The sequence below is a fragment of the Lethenteron reissneri genome, chromosome 33, assembly GCF_015708825.2.
Source record: "Lethenteron reissneri isolate LAM-NWPU_2019-01 chromosome 33, ASM1570882v1, whole genome shotgun sequence".
Taxonomy (NCBI): Eukaryota; Metazoa; Chordata; class Hyperoartia; order Petromyzontiformes; family Petromyzontidae; genus Lethenteron; species Lethenteron reissneri.
In genome coordinates this window covers 5,344,457-5,362,468 of record NC_083811.1, presented here as the reverse complement: position 1 = coordinate 5,362,468, position 18,012 = coordinate 5,344,457, and the positions used below count along the sequence as shown (strand labels likewise).

Sequence of the window (18,012 nt, the reverse complement as noted above, 5' to 3'; positions counted from 1 at the left end):
CAGAGTTAATTTCGGGTAAAATCAATGAAAATGGGGTATGCCGATAGCATAAAATGAGATGTGATAGAGCAAATCTGAGATCAGATTTGGAATCAGCACCCTGAAATTAGTCTAAAACAGCTGCAAAAGTCCAGGCCAGAAAAAAATGTTTTTTTTTGTTGACCAGTGTAATACAACCATTGGAACCTCATTTGCCAGTAAAAAAATATGATAATTGGTGTTTTACCCTTCTATCTGGCAACAAAACTGACACCTTTTTTTACAAGGTGTCATGTTTGCATAGACCACATTACCTGCAATCATAATGCAAACAAAAAACATAACTCTGATCATGTATGCACTGTCCTTGAAGTTGATTGGTCCACACCCGAGACAGCTTTCCTTAGAGCCTAGTCTTACATGGTGTTGGACCAGATGACGCCAAAAGGCGCACAACTCAAAGACAATGTAATACAACTCGATACATTCGCCAATAGCACTGCAGTGGCTCGATGTCATCTCCCTCGTCTCGCATACAGGAGGTTCGTGGGGTTTGATTCCGGACCCCCTAACGATGCCTGTTGTACGATCATATTTTGAGTCTGCATATTCGCTCTCTCGCCGTGGATGGCCCGCTTGGATATTGCTCCAGGTAGCTCCGGTTTTCCCCCCTCCACTTTTGGACGTAACATCGCGTTTCGGATGATTTTGGCTGCTAACTATAAATTCCGACCATGTGATGGTGATAGAATGCAGTTCGGTGAGCCATCGTGCGTGGCCAGTTTCGCCTCTCCAAGAACAGCAGTGGGCTTTACCCTGTCCAAAAAAACAGCAACAGAGTTGAGTTTTTCACAGCATATAGAGTGGCCAAGAAATGTATAGTGTACGCTAATAATAACCCGTGTCCATCAAGTCGCATTCACAGCAATGGCGAGTGACTGACACCCTGCCTAATGCAGCCCTCCTCTCGAGTGTTGCACGGGGTGGTGAGATCATCACCGCACGCGAGCCCTCTGCGTACGTTTTCCGGATATCTCCACATCTGGTAATGCATGCCGAAGGTTGCAGCCGAGTCGCCTACACCAATAACTCTACAAACGTCGGGGTCCCGGGGGGCGGGGGGCCCTTTGGCTAATGGCATTGACGAGATTTCTGGGAGCGCAAAAACAAAAAATTAACCCGTAAAAACAAAGTTTTTCACTATAAATCTTTTATATGCGTGGCGGCTAGAGTCCTCTCGTCCTCTGGCTTTAGATGGCTGCCACCTATGGGTCAGATGATTGCCTGCCACCATTAAGCAATTGGTAATTAAATATAAAAACAAATTCCTAAAAAGTGCAAAATTTTGGAAAAAAATTTCAGGAAAATAAATTGTCACGCACAACGAGTCTGTGTGCAAAATGTCAGTTCGATTGGATCACGGGAAGTGGGTTAAAAAACGACCGAAAGATTTGCACTGTCGTAAGCGCGCAAGCAAGCAAGTGAACTTAATATAAAGGATTTAAAAAGTGGTGTAGTTTAGTGAAAAGGTTGGTGGGGGGGGGGGGGCTGATTTGGGTGCAGTGGGGAGCAATCGAGTCAATGATGGCTTCAGCATTGTCGTCTTGACTCGATGGCTATTTTCGCCTCTAATCAAATGACCCGGCAAGGGCCCGATCTCATCACATCTCAGAAGCTAAGCAGATTTGAGCCTCTGTAGTGCTTTGTTAGGATGACAACAGGCTATATAGGCCTCTGCGGGGCTACACGATGGATAGTAGGTGCTAGTGCAAGCATTTCTATTGTTGCATTGCAACGTGTGTACCTTCAACTTCTTTCGCACCTTACATAGCTTCCACTGCTTTGCTCCCCGCGTCCGTCAATCCACACGAATCAGCGTGGTGAAGTATGGTCAAACCCCCAGAAGCCCCACACGGCATTGGGGGAGGCCCTTATCTTGACAACAGGTGTGATCGCGTGAACCAGGTGTTACCACCAGGCTCGGGGTAGCGGAAAAAAATTATCGATGCAATTTTTCCTACCCGCCAGTTTGGTCACGACCAACGCTGGTATCGGGAGACCTTCATCCGACCGTTGATTGACAAAAAGGCTGTGAATGAGTTTAATTATTTACAATGTTTGTGGAATGACAGTCAAATCCACATTCACACGCTTTGGTTTCACTCCGATTCCGTGACACGTTTGGAGTGAACCACAACACGACTGGAGAAACATGGCGCTCAGAGGGAAATGATTCGTGGAGTGACCTCTGCAGCAGCAGCAACTGCAGTAGCAGCAGCAACTGCAGCAGCAGCAACTGCAGCAGCAGCAACTGCAGCAGCAGCAGCAACTGCAGCAGCAGCAGCAACTGCAGCAGCAACTGCAGCAGCAGCAGCAACTGCAGCAGCAGCAGCAACTGCAGCAGCAGCAACTGCAGCAGCAGCAACTGGAGCTCCCTTTGATGCTGTTAATCCTGCATAATGCACATGTATTACTAATCACATTCCTGCATTTTCCATAAATATGCTAAATTCCTCTTGATATGCAAATTACTTTGTCAAGGCGCCCAGCTTATATATATATGCTCCAAGCTCGTGTGCTATTTCATTCAGACTCTGCCGCCTCGACGGACCTGGTTTTCAGCTGAGGACGGCTGCTTGCGTTGTGGCCGAAACGTCGTGAGAATTATTTTATTGTGTTTTATTTTTATTATTTTATTACTTCCCTTCGCTCAATCGGAGAGCCTTCTCGGGTAGGCGCTTACCATTTCGCCTTTTTTCAGTTGATGAAATATGAAGGCATGCCACTTATTTAGTCACGGTTTACGGTTTGGGTGTAGATTTAGGGGTTAGGATGAGTGAGAGCTTAGAGGTCAGGCTTCGGGGCTTATGGTAAAGAGCAAAGGTTAGAGTTAAGGCTCAGGGTTAGGGCTTAGTGGGTAGCGATTAGGGGTGAGTGTTCGAGTCGGAGGCCGTTCCTCATACCATTTTCCTTGCCCCGCATCTGTGGGGGGAGGGGAGGGGGTGGCACATGAATCGCAGCCCGATATTACACGCAAGATCTCCAGATGGACCCCGTGCCCATTCGCTTCACAGTTTGCGACGTGCGGGCGATGCCACCGCCGCTGCCACTTGTTGTTGTTGTCCCTGGCGAGGGTCAAACCACCACAGCTTGATTCTGCACGCGGTGAAATCTCCCTCCGTGCGGAGGAGCTGTCACGCTGTGCCAGAGGTCGCAAACGGGTTTTGATTCCTTACCCGTACCCGGCCGCACCAGGGTCGCAAACGGGTACCCGTACCCGGCCGGGTACGGGTAGCCGGGTATCGGGTAGGGTACGGGTATCGGGTACCCGGTTGCGACCTCTGCGCTGCGCAGAGCCAGCGGTCGTCACAGCGTCGCGTTCTGCAGTGCTGCCTAAAGTGAAATCGTCGACATATTTTGACGTCGGGGTTTGTTGTTGTCGTCGTCGCATTCCGTGATTGTTGTTGTTTTTTCCCACATTTTTCGTTTTGTTTGTATCGGGCGGTTGTCAATCCACTGCTAGATGAACGTCCCTCCACGCCGTGTTGGTTATTGGTGATGTCTGACCAGACTTGACTAAACTAACTGAACTAAACTTTTTTTTTATTTTACCATGTAAGGCCCACTGAGCTATAGAGCTAGTTTTCAAAAGCGACCTTACCACAAATTATAGCTCAACGAAGTGGTTTATCGCGTGGAAATGTATAGCAACCAAATACTACAAACACGTGTTTCTCAATGTAGAGTGGAAAAACCGAGGACCTGGAGAAAAATCTACGCGACCACTGGGAGAGAGGAGAGAGAGAGACGCAAACTCCCAATATACAGCAGGCGTCAGAGTCGGGATTGAACCAACGACCTCTTGTATACCAGGCGAGGTAGTTGACATCTCGTCACCGTGGCGGTCAGTGTCGGTTGGTGAAGTAAAGGCAGGATGCTTGACGGAGTCCGATATCGCTCGCCACCGATGTGAGCCGTGGCCTGGGGTCAAATTCAGGTCGCTGGGTTCATAGCCCACAGCCCACAAAGCCACCCGCGAAGTCACCCACACGCGTGTGTACAATTATCAATTTCTGTACACATTCTAGGACCATTAATGCATGCGTGGAGTGGGTGTGCGTCTGTAGAGTCCTCGGACTGGTGATCGCCATGAATAAGTCGGCAGTTATAGGCTGCGGTGGGGCTATGTTGTGGGCAGCAGAGGGACCTTCCATTGTTGTACTTTATTGTTTTATTCTATTGTTGTGCTCTGTTGTTGTATTAACACATTCCTGCGGAGGGAGCTGGTAGGAACGTTGGGTTGCTTGGTCAATGGCCAGAGTCAACGGCGGCGTGGTGTATTTCGCAAATATGCCCGACTGTGAGGGTGGGCACAAGCCGGCGTGAGTAGGTTGAACGTTGAGTTTTATAAGGGCACCACGGGGTGACCAGCCCCTCCCCACCCAGCCCCACCCCTCCCACCCCCCACCAAGCCCCTCCCCACCCAGCCCCTCCCCACCCAGCCCCTCCCCACCCTCCCCTCCCCACCCAGCCCCTCCCTCCCCACCCAGCCTCTCCCTGCACGACGGACGGACACAATAATCCCCTGTGGGCTGGTGTAACCATGAGGTTCTACCAGTATATTGTAGAACTATATTGTTGTACTTTATTGTTGTATTCTATTGCAATGCTCACACATCTATGCTCTCTGCCTTCTTCACCTTACTCACATCGACCAGTTGAGTCAAGTAGGGCAAGATAGCCCCATGACTCACACGGTGTGAGGAGGTCTTCATCCAGCTGTACATGTATATTGTGTTATTGGAAGGGGAGCGGTGGTGCAGTGGTTTGTGCACACCGCGTCCTGAACCTAACGATCTGTGTCTGATTACCAGTCACGGCTAACAGCAGCTGCTCGTGATTTCTGAATCAAGGCACAGGGTCCCATTCCTTCAACAACCAGAAGTGACCAGAGTGGTGAAGTATGGTCAACTCCCCCCCCCCCTCTCCAATGATTGGTACATTGTGGGGGGAGGCCTTTAATCAGCAGTGTATTAACGAAGGCCTGTAAATTAGTTTTTATTATGTTATTAATATGTAAAGTTGGGCATAAAAATCCCAACAATTTTCTGGACTTTGAGTTATTGCATTAAAAAAAATATATAGATGATCGGTCCCTTGTGTGTGTTACAAACATTAACACAGCACAGCCAATTTAAAAAGTCATCACGTGAATACACGTCTTGATTCATTACTGCTGCAGCAGCACCACCGGTGCATTGGAGGGCAAATGAAGGTATCCCGATACCAACGTTGGTCATGGGGGATCTACGACCATACTTCACTACGCTGGTCATTGCAGGGCTTGTGAAAGGGTGTGGGGCCAGGCCAGTCCACCACTGATGTTATCCTGTCCCAGAAACTGTCGCTGCTGGAGCAATAATAAATTTGCACGTTTGTTCATCACGTGACAACTTTATTAATTGGCCGTGTCGGGCGGATGAGGGTTGTACGACACAAATTTCACTCACGCGATCTGCCCCCCCCCCCCTCCCAAAAAATAAATAAATTATGCGAGCAAATTGATCGCGAAAGCCTACACGTTAAATATATTTGTATTATTACAGCAACGTTTCATTGTCCGGTGTTAAAATTGCATCGCTCTACTCAGCTGGAGTAAATAATAAGAATGATGATGATGGTCATTTCTATAGCGCCGTAACATGGCAAAGCCATTGCTGGCACATTGCAAAGCAAAGTTCATTGTTATTAGAACCGACGCGAAACAAAACCGGGCCACGTGCTGTGCATGTTCCGTGCATTTGGGGTTCGTTCAGAGGCGTCTGTGCGGCCGTGCATTTTTTCCCCCAGGTTTCCTTTAGCAGCCTCGACCGCGTGTTTTTTTTCTCTTTTCCCCACGGGAGGTTTGCCGACCGTTTACTAATCGCCTGGAATGCGCCTCTCCCCGCCGGTGGCATTGATATCCCGTCACCCACCGCTTTGATGGAACTAGTTCAGAGTGGCCACTTCTTCAGCACCTTGGCTTTCCCCGTCACCGACTGCAATGCGTGTTCTCCTCTAGCAAGGTGACCGGCTGCGTGGAGTGTGCCGCGCCTCCCGACTGCAGCCCACTCCGCGACCCACCAGGGTGTGTCTCTCCAAGTTCACCCCAAATTGTAGACTGGGCGTGCAAGCTGCGCACGCCTGATGATTGTGAAAGACGCCCCACGTGACATAGAGAGCGGGACAATTACTTAAGTCTAATGGTTGACTCATTATCATGGACTCTTTTTTTTTCGTGGTTTATTATACCGAGCCCCCTTGAAAAATTACAACATCCTGCATTTGGAAGGTTGGAAACCCCCTGCAATCCATGCCCAGAGTGACGCAACTGATGACGCCAATGACATGGCCACGCCCTGCCCATCACCTCCCGTCCAGTGGCACACCTGGGAGCAGAATAATTACTTTGTTATCACACTGTTTTCAAGATATTCGATTAGCCGATCTATAAATCCGAAAAGTTGGCGTAGTAGTCGAAAACTGTGATAACCGATTATAATCGCTGAGCCTAGCTCTCGAGTTGATTAATAAGCGTCACGTGGGGTTATTGTTTAGTCAGAATGAGGTGTGTGTCGTGTGTCAGGACTTTATTTGAATTTGAACGGAGAAGAATGGGAAAAACATGGGAAAGGCGGACCTTAGGCCGGAGTTTGAGAAACCCTGGCACAGACAAACTGAAACCAATGGTTGTTTCAACATATACGAACAGCAGAGGGCAGCAATAGCCTGTGTTGAATTTTGTCGGCGTGTTTACGTTTGTTTTTGAACGCGTGCCTTGCCTTTCTGTTCGGAGTTAAGAAGGCTCACATGTGCCGTTGAGCGTTTATACGCATGACACAACGAGCTCAATCGGCAACAGCAGAATATATTCGTATTTTAAATATAATTGCAGCACAACACAAATGCGGAACTCATTATTGCGTCACGTGCTGCCACGATACTTTTTTTTTTAGACCTTGAAAAATATATTTCATATAAATATATTTCAATTTGGTCATGACAGGACAATGCAAACAAATCATCCTGACTGGATTACCAATAAAAATCTGCGGCTGTATTGTTAGCACCCGAACCATCTCTAGTTTACAGCTCAGTTTCAGTCTGCGGTGAAACAAGACCCATTCCGAAATGCATGAATGGGTCTCCTATGCTATGCCATTAAGGTTATGCTCATCATCTGGGTGGTAATAGTGATAATTATTGACAGCGCTTTGTAAATCCACTGCTGGATGAAGGCCTTCCTATGCCTTTCGACTATTGGGATTGTTTGACAATTCCCCACGCTCTTTAGTGATGGTTGGTGAAGGTGGTGGGGTGGGTGGGTGTGACCGATTCAGATATCGCTCGCCACTGACGCTAGCTGTGGCTGAGACTCGAACTCAGGTTGCCAGGTCTGGAGTGCAGTGTGGTAGCCACTTCGTCACCGCTGCCTGCCTCGGTGATCATCATCATCATCAGCCATGGTCAATCCACTGCTAGATTAAGGCCTTCCCCCAGTCTGCTGATGTCGCTCACAATTCTGATGATATGATAATCCACCCAGCACTTGCACACAAGCTAATTGGTCTCGGTGTTATTTTAATTGTGTTCGTCACAACAGCACACGGGGTTTTAGGTTGTTGGATGTAACTGCATGCGCATGCTGCCATCGATCGGCTGTTGTGGATATGGTTTTTGCCAGCGCTGCATTTGCCTTGTGATTGGGGCCACAGTGGTGGCTAAGCAGAGACAAATAGTGAAGGGATATCTTTGGCCTATGCTTGCATGATGGATCAAAATGCCACCTATGCGTTCTGATGTATTGATCGTGAGATTCGATGACCCCTGGGAGCAAGGTCAGGGTTGGTGCATTCATAGTTACATAGTACTTTGCCGGGGTGTTGATGTCTCTTTCAAAACATACGAATGAGCCTGAACCACAATGTAGAACTCAGCTGATTTTTCTTATGTAGCAACAAATATACCTCCTACCGTTACAGTTTTCACTCGGTATCTACAATACAGTAGCAATAATATATACAGCTGCTTGTCAAACCACTGCTGGATCAAGGCCTTTCCATGTCATAACAGCCACAGAGGGTGGTTGACCATCATCTTTTTACTGCACTGGTCAGTGCTGGTTGATGAAGGGTAGGCGGTTTAGGCATCACTCGCCACGATGTTGACTGTGGCCAGGACTCAAACTCATGTTGCCGGGTTTATTGCACAGTGCGCAAACGAGTACGATACTCCCCATTAACTAAACTGAACTAAACCTTTTTTTATTTTCCCAGGTAAGGCCCACTGAGCTATACAGCTCTTTTTCAGAAGCGACCTGGCCACAAATGATAGCTGAACGAAGTGGCTTATCGCGTGGAAATGTATAGCAGCCAAATACTCTAAACGCATGTTTCTCAATGTGGAGGGAAATACCAGAGGACCCGGAGAAAAATCCACGTGACCACAGGGAGAACATGCAAACTCGAAGTATACAGGCACCAGGGTAGGAATCGAACCCACGTTCTCCTACATACCGGTGAAGGTAGTTGACTTCTCGCCACTGCAGCACCCATGCCTAATCTCATCTTGCCAAAATCAATACCGAGAAGGACCCATGTAATGTTCTCTTATAAAGCTCACTCTTTGAAAAATGCAGAGCTCCTACAAACGTAAAAAAAAAATTGAGGAATGTCCCCTCATTGCGTTTTCTATCAGCCTTTATAACTCAGATGTGCAAAGGCTTTTGGAGAAGATATTATGCTCGTGCCCCTTTGCCAGTACGGAAAGAAGGCAGGCTTTTAAAGCCAACATGCACAAGAGAGCCTTGGAAAGTGGCTTATGCTTTGGAACATGTGCTTATGTACATTATCAGCTGACCTCGACATGTTTGTTCTTCTCTCTTGTGCTTAACATTCACCCAAACATTTCCTCCTCATATGCTAGGATTTGCTTGCCACTTAGGTTTCACAATTTTCTATGCCCTTTTTATGCCGTGTGTTTCAATGACACTCGTGCGATTTTCACGTGTACCACATGCATTAAAACTTAAAATAAATGCTAAGTCGTCCGGTATTTTTCCATCAACAAAGAACAAAAATTATTGCATTTTTTTTGTGAGAATGAGTTAGTCCGTTTATCAGCAGGTCACTTGTGGTGGGGTTAAGTGTGGGTGCTCCCACTTATGCCAAGACGTTTGGCTTGCATGGAAGACTAGACCAAGTGCCCTCTTTTAGAGGGGCGCTCTAGAGCTCCCTCTAGAGGAGGCCCTTCCATCAGCGGCTGAGTGAGCGAGCAATTGTAGGGCTGCACCTTTACCTATGGGGTTAAGGATTTTTTTTTTAAGTCCATAGTTATAGTTTAGCTTAACTTTTCCACAAAAAATACGTACGTGATGAATACAGTTACATCAAGTAAGTGTTTGATTTAGTTTCACAAGTGTGGTGTAGATGTTTATATATGGCTCGTATTAAACAACTACTTGACAGTGGCATGACCATTTTTACCATTTTTCAAATGTATTTTTTTATTTTATTCAGAGGCTGAAAAAATACGAAGTTAAACCATTTTATTCGGGGAATAACTAAGTAGTCAACAACTCGGAGCTCGTAACAAGGCCTCCGAGACCACACTGTAGTTAGATTGTCATCGTCAAAATTACGCATCGGGGGGGGGGGGGCACCGAGGAGTCCAATGTTTGGGGTCACAGGAAGGAAGCAGTTACAGACAATTTCCAATCTTTAAATATATTTGGACACGTAAAAAAAACATGTTATCTCCACAAACACGAATTTTCTTTCTTTTCCCCAGAGTAAATTACAATGGCTCGTTCAGAGGACACAAGCAGTATCCACTCTCCAGGTCTATGGGAGGGGAAGACTTGGCAGTGAGAAACGCAATTAGGAAATTGCAGTTTGGGCCCTGTGAGGCTTAATGCATTGCAGAAGAGGCTCATCTCGGCTGAAGCAGAGAATGTCGTCTTTTGGCCCATACAAAAAGAATATATATACCTGATTAGTTCCACCTGAGATGAAAAATGTCGCGTTTGAAATCAGCGTCTCCAAATCACCAATACAAGTTAATTACGCAATGACTCTTATATAACAAGTTTGTTATCACAATCCACATTAATGAATTATTCATACACAGAAAATGGTATGCCTAAATAGTTGCCACCACCCGTGGCACCAGCGTCTATGCTGGCCTATAGACTCATGAGGGAGGGGGGGTGAAAGAAAACAACCCCAACAGGTTATTCATGAGCTGGAGCCCAGGAGCATCCACAGCTTGGAGGAGGAGGAGGTGACGACGTTCGAGTTCCATGCTCCTGAATCAGAGACATAATAACCAGTTTGGGCAGATGTTCATTTCAGTGCGGGGAAGGAAACGCTGCCATTTTGCAGTTGCACGAGTGGTTTTAACTTTTTAAATTATTTTTAAAACGTGTATAATGCGTTCTTTTTAGTACATACAAACGCCGTATGCACCAAGGTTCAGTGGACAGCAAGTTTTATGCTTATTTTAATCTGAACAAAGAAAAAAAACCAGGCTATCTTGTAGTGCGAGCTGTTTTTGTTTTGTTCTTCCAAAAGCTGGGACTGAAATTTATTCCCAGGGAGCCAACCACCTCAACACGTGCCAAACCCCGAGGACATTTTATTCGGTCGCCCTTCACGAATGAAACATTGCCCCCCCGCGTGCTGCCAGGACTTCTTTTCTTGCGCCATGAAAATGCTTTATCTCCTCTGCTTGTCCACGACGGCCCCGTGTGGATCCAACAATCGAGGGAGCGCCGCCTACAGCCAGCGGAGGTACTCGCCACGCGGCGGAATCTGCTCACGATCCGCACAACTCCAATCGTTCCCCACCGCTGCGGCAAAAGGGGCGCACTTTGTCCTCCTGCCACCGGTCCATTGCGGAACGCGCGCGCGTGTGCGCGTGTTTATTGTGGTCGGTTATTGAAAGCGGGCTTAGAGTAAGGCTCTGGTCACGAGTGATGAGCCGCTGCTCCACGGCCGTTGTTGGTTGTTTTTTGAGCGTTCGTCCCACTACTGTGGGCTGCGAGTGAAACGGGAAGCTTTCCCGCTCGCGGTCAACACCGGTGACGATGATCAAAATCGGTCCTGGGCCTCCTCAAGGTCGACTCCGCCTGAAATGATTACCTGGGGCGGTGTGTAAAAACATCGCTACTGGGGAGACAAAGGCGGTCGGGCATGGTGCTGGCCACCAACTCCCTCGGAGTGCCATGCCGGAATTCATAGGTGCTCGCTAATGGCACTTGCCCGTCAATGCCATACAGGGGATCTTTGTCTTTGCTCCAAGTCCTCTCTCCACAGTCTGTTATTCATATCCCCCCTCTAACCTTTTCACCATGTCCTCTTTTGGATGGAGAAGACCACAGTGCATGCAGCACACGTGTGTAAAACCAGCCTCAAAGCGAGTGCATCCTCCCACCACTCACCCCACCCCGTGTGGTGCCATTTCGCCTTGATGGAATATTGGGGAGTCGGAGAGGGGGTGTGACCATCGTGGAGACGGAGCGACCGATATCGGTTCGTGTTGCTGGAGTGTGATTGCTTGGATGTCGTTCGCATCGGATCGTGAGTGGTGGTGTTGGTGGGTGAAGCTTCTCATTCAGCAGTGGAGAAAGCCAACGGCTCATCATCATCATCATGATGATTATGAAACGATAAAGAGCTGAGTGGCGGCAGAAAGCGTTGTGCGCATGAAGGGTGCAAGATTGCGACCCATCACCACCACCCCAGAGAGGTGGTGGGGAGGGGGGGGGGCGATGGTGGGGGGAGGGGGGCCAGAATCGATCATAATCGATGCGGAGCGGTCCGTGTTCCGAGCGGCTCGACGTGCTGCGGTGCCCTCGGACGCACAGGACGGGATGACCGCTCCAGCAATTGCGCACTGTATCCCCACTGTGCTCCCTTCACAATCTGCTGGGGTTGCAGTCTTGGGCAGCCTCTGCAATAGCTGACATCGGGCTGCTGGCATCGTGTGCGCAACGCACGCACTCGTGTGTTGCCGGCGTTCGGCAACACCGCGCCAGAGCAAATGCCTCTTCTTGCTTCTCCTTCTCTCCTCCTCGTACTGCTCCTCGTCTCCCGGACGTGTTCGTAACCTCGCTCTGAGGATTGTGCCTCCCCCTCCTCCTTCTCCTCCTTTCTGCGTGCTCGTGCTTTACGTAACGCAGAATTGTTATTATTTTCTCTCTCCTTCCCTCCCTGGATATTGAACACCTTTTTCGGTGGGGGGGGGGGGGGGTCCCTTTGCTACGACGGCGACGACGGCGGAGGCGACGGCAGACATGGGTTTCTACTCGCTTCTGCAGAAGATCTGCTCGTGTGTGCACGGCATGCTGCTGTGCTGCGATACGACAAGGTGCTGGATGGCTCCGTCGGGCGAGCACGCGCGTGGATTTCGTGCCTTTGCGGGTGGTGCTGGTGCCACTGCACGAGGCAGGGCCGCTTGCCGCTTGCTTGTGCCATTCACCGTTCGGGCATTCCAGCGTGATTTCTGTTTGCTTGATAATCGGTTTTTTACTCTTCTATCTGGCAACAAAACTGACACCTTTTTACAAGGAGTCATGTTTGCATAAACCGCAATACCTGCAGTCATAATACAAACAAAAGAACATAACTGATAATGTGCACTGTCCTTGAAGTTGATTGGTCCACACCCGAGACAGCTTTCCTTCGAGCCTAGTCTCACATGGGTTGGACCAGATGACGCCAAAAGGTGCACGACTTCAATCAACTTCAAGGACAGTGCACATTATCAGAGTTATGTTCTTTTGTTTGTATTATGACTGCAGGTATTGCGGTTTATGCAAACATGACTCCTTGTAAAAAGGTGTCAGTTTTGTTGCCAGATAGAAGAGTAAAAAAACAATTATCATATTTTTACTGGCAAATGAGGTTCCCATTCTGTTTGCTTGTTTGCTTGCCGTCGTTACTCGCTGGGTGTGTGTCTCTTTCGTTTTGCTGCGTTGTTTTTCCATTTCAAATGTTTCGTCGTGCCATCAAAAATGGCATTTTTAACGACAACAAAAATGCTCGCATCGTGCATATTGTGTGCTCCTAAAAACTGTCGCCGTTTCTGTGTTTTTTGGCTCTGCACGTGTGAAATATGCAAGTTAGCCATAACCGGAAGGTGTTTTGCTGCTGTAATTCTATCTCGGGCACGTTTTGGCATCTTCGTTGTTTTGCATTCTGCTCAACCGATAATATCCTTACTTTTAAAATTAGCCCCCAGCGCGTCTTGTTAATTATTGAAGCCTTCCAATGGCCACCGGTCCCCCCCATGAGACTGCTCTCCCAGCGGGCCGCCTCGCTTTGCTCCAAAATAAAGTTGTTTGCCCTCATAAATAGAGACACAATTAAAATCCATTGCGAGGATTCCGCTACGCCACTGTTTGCCACTCGGCGCTGGCCTTCAGCTCCTCTGAGCGCTGTCTGGGTTGATTGAGGTCGCCACCAGATGCTCGGATGCCCAGGGGAATTGGTAGAGATGGGGTGGGGGAGGAGGAGGAGCAATTTCAGCCTCTGAGAGTGGATTATAATTTTTTTAAACCTTTATATTAAGTTCGCTTGCTTGCTTGCGTGCTTGCGTGCTTGCTTGCTTGCTTACGACCTGTGCAAATCTTTCGGCTCGTTTTTTAACCCACTTCCCGTGATCCAATCGAGCTGACATTTTGCACACAGACTCGTTGTGCGAGACAATTAATGTTCGTGAAATTTTTTTCCCAAGATTTTACACTGTTTAGGGAAAACAAATTAAATATTTAATTACCAATTGCTTAATACTGGCCACACAATCATCTGACCCATAGGTGGCAGCCATCTCAAGCCAGAGGACGAGAGGACTCTAGCCGCCACGCATATAAAGGATTTATAGTGAAAAGCTTTGTTTTTACGGGTTATACTTATTATTTAAACCACTGGTCCTGGGTGTCGAGGCACGCGGCGTGACGCGATGAGATTTTCTTCGGAATGGCACAAGTGTTAACGGTCGGATCCAAAAAAAAATCTAAATTAAAATACCGTACTTGGTCTGCCAAAAGCCGTACGATAAGAGATTGCTGATAAGTTCCTTCAAAAGCTGTAAGCAGCCCCCGGGCCGTGGGAAACCAACCCGAAAAGGCGTTTTTACGTTCATTCACAGCCGAGTGACATTCCGTGCAAGGCCGCCTGCTTCTCACGTGTTGTACCTGTGTTGTGTCTAGTTGCTCTCAGCGCGAGAGGCCCCCGGGGGTATTTGTTTACATTGCTGTGTGAGCGAGAGAGGGGGGGGGGGCTGCTTCTCGCAGAAATCGGCGTCGGGCACACCCGGAGGGTTGGCCAAAGCTCGGCGAAGATGTCTCGCGCAGATAGCCGCTCTTGGATCGGCGGTCAAGTCGACGCCGCCGGTCCAGTGCGTTGTGAACGCGGTAACAGTGGGCAGGTGAAGGTGCATCGCTTCAAGAGAGACGCTCCAGAGAGCAATTTAGCCTACTCTGCCATGATGGCCAGATGTCACGGCAGAGGTGGGGAGTTTCTCCGTACAACATAATTTGCGGTCTTTTAAATCCTTTATATTAAGTTCGCTTGCTTGCTTGCTTACGACCGTGCAAATCTTTCGGTCGTTTTTTAACCCCACTTCCCGTGATCCAATCGAGCTGACATTGTGCACACAGACTCGTTGTGCGTGACAATTAATGTTCGTGAAACATTTTTTTCCAAAATGTTACACTTTTTAGGACAAAAATAATTATATGTAATTACCAATTGCTTAATGGTGGCAGGCAATCATCTGACCCATAGGTGGCAGCCATCTCAAGCCAGAGGACGAGAGGACTCTAGCCGCCACGCATATAAAGGATTTATAGTGAAAAACTTAGTTTTTACGGGTTAATTTTTTGTTCGTCCAACGTTGGATGAAGGTGTCTCCATGTGTCGTGCTAGTCGTGATGGTTGTTCAGGCAGATGAAACGGCGCTGCTCACGGTGCTTGGTGAAGGGGAATTGTGGGGACGAGCGGGGCAAAGGGGGGAGGCGTTTGAAGTAGTTCAATATTTTAATCTGTTGACATGAAAACGTGCTTACCCAGAGACGAGAATATAGGCCAATTATAAGGCTGAAATTCAAATCCAAAGATGCTAAATTATGAAATGGATGTCACCGTTACAAATCAAGTAAATAACTAAACGTTGTGGTGGACGGTGCCCTGAAATTGGGAGTGTAGGGAGAAATGCAGAACATGAAGAACAAGCTGTTTGGCATCACAAGAAACGTGATGATGACGGAGAGAACAGATATGAAAACAAAGAAAATGCAAACATAACAGAATACCAAGAACTCTTTAAAACCGCTAGGAGAAGGAGAAAAAAACAAGTCACAGAACACAACAACCTTGATTAAAGATGTCACAAAATAAACAACGGGAACATGAAAGCAGCAAAAAGGAAGTTTGTGAATGCTAAATCACAAACAGTCGTCTTTCAAGTGCAAGATGTTGCACGATAGACAACATTGTGGAGATATTTTATTTCGATAACAAAAATATATGCATTATATATGCAAAAATAAGTTTTTTGTTTATGATGAGGATGTTCCATGTGTCACACTTAAGGAAGTGACCACTGGCCCTTCACATTACAAGAGGGAAGGCTCCCTGACCAGGTAGGGACACAACTGTGGACATCATCAAAGGAGAATTACATGATTTACTGAATGTTTGCACGGCAATGAAATGCAAGACCGCAATTATGGAATAATGCCTTATTTGTTCTTTAACTCAAACAAGCATGGCGAGATGCCTAATTGTAATAATGTTGAGAGGTGGGAAGATGGACACATGAATCTGGGCGCAGACAAATCGGACTCGTAGTCACCATGAAGGAAAGTTAAACGGGCTTTGGCCCAGGCATGACGCATAGTTGGAAGGGGATTGTGGTCCTTTGGTATGAGAAGGTTTGTGGGATGGTACTAGGACCAATCAACTTCAAGGACAGTGCATATCATTATCGGAGTTGTTTTATTTTTTTAGCATTTTGACTGCTTGTGTTGTGGTTATTATAATATGACTTTGAAAACCCCCCGCCCACCTCCCACGCATTTCACAATTAGCACTATTCGCATTCCTGCATTTCCCATAAATATGCTAAATTACTCTTCGAATGCAAATTCTTTTGTCAAGGCTCTCTTCCTCCTCCCTCACAGCTTAAATAGACACTCCAAGCCTAAGACGTGTCATTTAGACTCTGTCTTATCGACAGACATGTTCTTCACCTGAGGACGGCTGCTTGCGTTGTGGCCGAAACGTCGTGAGAATTATTTTATTATGTTTTATTTTTTATTATTTTATTACTTCCCTTCTACGTGACTTTACCGAAAGAACCAAGAAGATGATCCCTTGTATAAAGGTGTCAGTTTTTGTACCAGATGAAAGGGTAAAAACCTATTACTATATTTTGCCACTCGTAAAGGAGGTCTGATGGTAATATATGATTGGCGCACACTGGAGAGGGAGACCACCACTGTGGAGATGGAGCGATGAGATCGGCTCACGTGCAGGAGTGAGACGGATTGGGAGATGGAGAGGGGGTCATGAGTTCTCCATCCGGCAGTGGATAGAAACAATCTGAAGAAAATTGTAATATGGATATTTTAGAAAGCGTGTTTAATAAATAATGGACGGTTTACCTGCTGTCTAAGTGGGATTATTACTTTTTTGGAACGCAAATAAAACGGCTCGTATGATATTTGGAACTCCCGATCCAACCTTAATACCTTGTGATCTTAAAGCATCATCGCGCGGGGAATGTAACGTAAATGATATGACATGCTAAATGTAAAACTTCGGTTATTTAATTAAAAGCGAGTAAGCGTGGTTCGGTGTGGCCGATGTGGGTACATTACAAACGTCTTTTTGACCGTGCATCAAAGAAGATATTTTTTTATGAACCAAATGATGCCGCTTTCGAAGTCCCAATTTGCGACACGGTTTATTGGATTGCTCTTTTTAACAGGCGTACATGCCGAAGGTTGTTCAAGAATAACAGAAAGGGTAGCAGTCCCAATGCTGAACCTCACACTTTAAAAATCATCTGTTTCAAAGCTGCCCTACTTGGTGTGATTATCTCCACTGCAAGGCGACCACTCGCCATGGATGCGGTCTAAATATCGCAGCAAAATATTTGTGTGCCGTAGTAAAGCAGTCGGCGGAGGCTGGGCCAACCGAGCTTGGCAGTCGTGGGCCGCTTCTCCTGGATGAGCTTGACCTTTGTACACGAAGCGTGCGTACGCCGCAGAACTCTACTCCGAGGTAGCCAGCAGCGAGCCTCCAAAAAACACAACTCTTGAATGACGTGCCCGAGAGAATGAACGAGTGTTGTGAGATGCGGAGCCATGCCAGGCGGCTCTACAAGGGCCGTGCTCTATCCTCGGGGTTCTCAGTCGTTGGCTCTGTGCGCGGTGTTGGTTTGAATGACCCCGTGCACACGCGTCGATGTGCAACTTTAAAAAAAGGCAGTCGTGTGGCATATATTATATTTGGAGAAAGAAATGCAGGGTGTGCTGCTATTGAGCAAATTCGCGACGCAAGCCCACTGCGATGTCTGTACTCGTATCAGTGAGTGTCCTTTAATCCAGACAAGCCTCATGGAGGTTCCGGAACTCTTTATAGGAGGGTTGTGCAGTTTGGCCAATTGACTCGCTCCTACTGGACATCTGAAAAATGGCTTCTTCATAGCGCATCAGATTTTTCGAGTGTAAATGAATATTCTGTTCTTGATTTAAGGAGTCTTTGGTGTGTGGCGAGCACTCAGAGCTCCGCACGTGTATTCAAGAATCCATCGCTGCACTGCCATCTGATGGCCACTTTGCAGAGCATGGCCAACAGCACCGGTCTCCCCTTAAAATACTAAAACTATGAAAATAAAACTCTTTTTACGAGCTATTTACTTATTTTTCAAAAGCGACCTGGCCACAAATGATAGGTCAACGATGTGGCTCATGTGCAAACGTAT

The 18,012-nt window shown here is 47.3% G+C and overlaps 1 protein-coding gene across 3 annotated transcripts in view; it reads left to right on the top strand.

Annotated features, from left to right (window-relative positions):
* The window catches only part of MOB2 (MOB kinase activator 2), a 53,406-nt gene that overhangs the window by 12,881 nt on the left and 22,513 nt on the right, over positions 1 to 18,012 (top strand). Inside the window, exon 1 of one of the 3 annotated variants that reach the window (XM_061564393.1) lies at positions 10,649 to 10,808. The exons of 1 other annotated variant lie outside the window; for it this stretch is intronic. In XM_061564393.1, the coding sequence (XP_061420377.1) occupies positions 10,675 to 10,808 (134 nt within the window). In that variant the 5' untranslated portion in view covers positions 10,649 to 10,674. Of the gene's footprint in view, positions 1 to 10,648; positions 10,809 to 12,276; positions 12,388 to 18,012 lie in introns of those variants that run through there. One more of the 3 variants, XM_061564395.1, reaches the window with a different exon arrangement.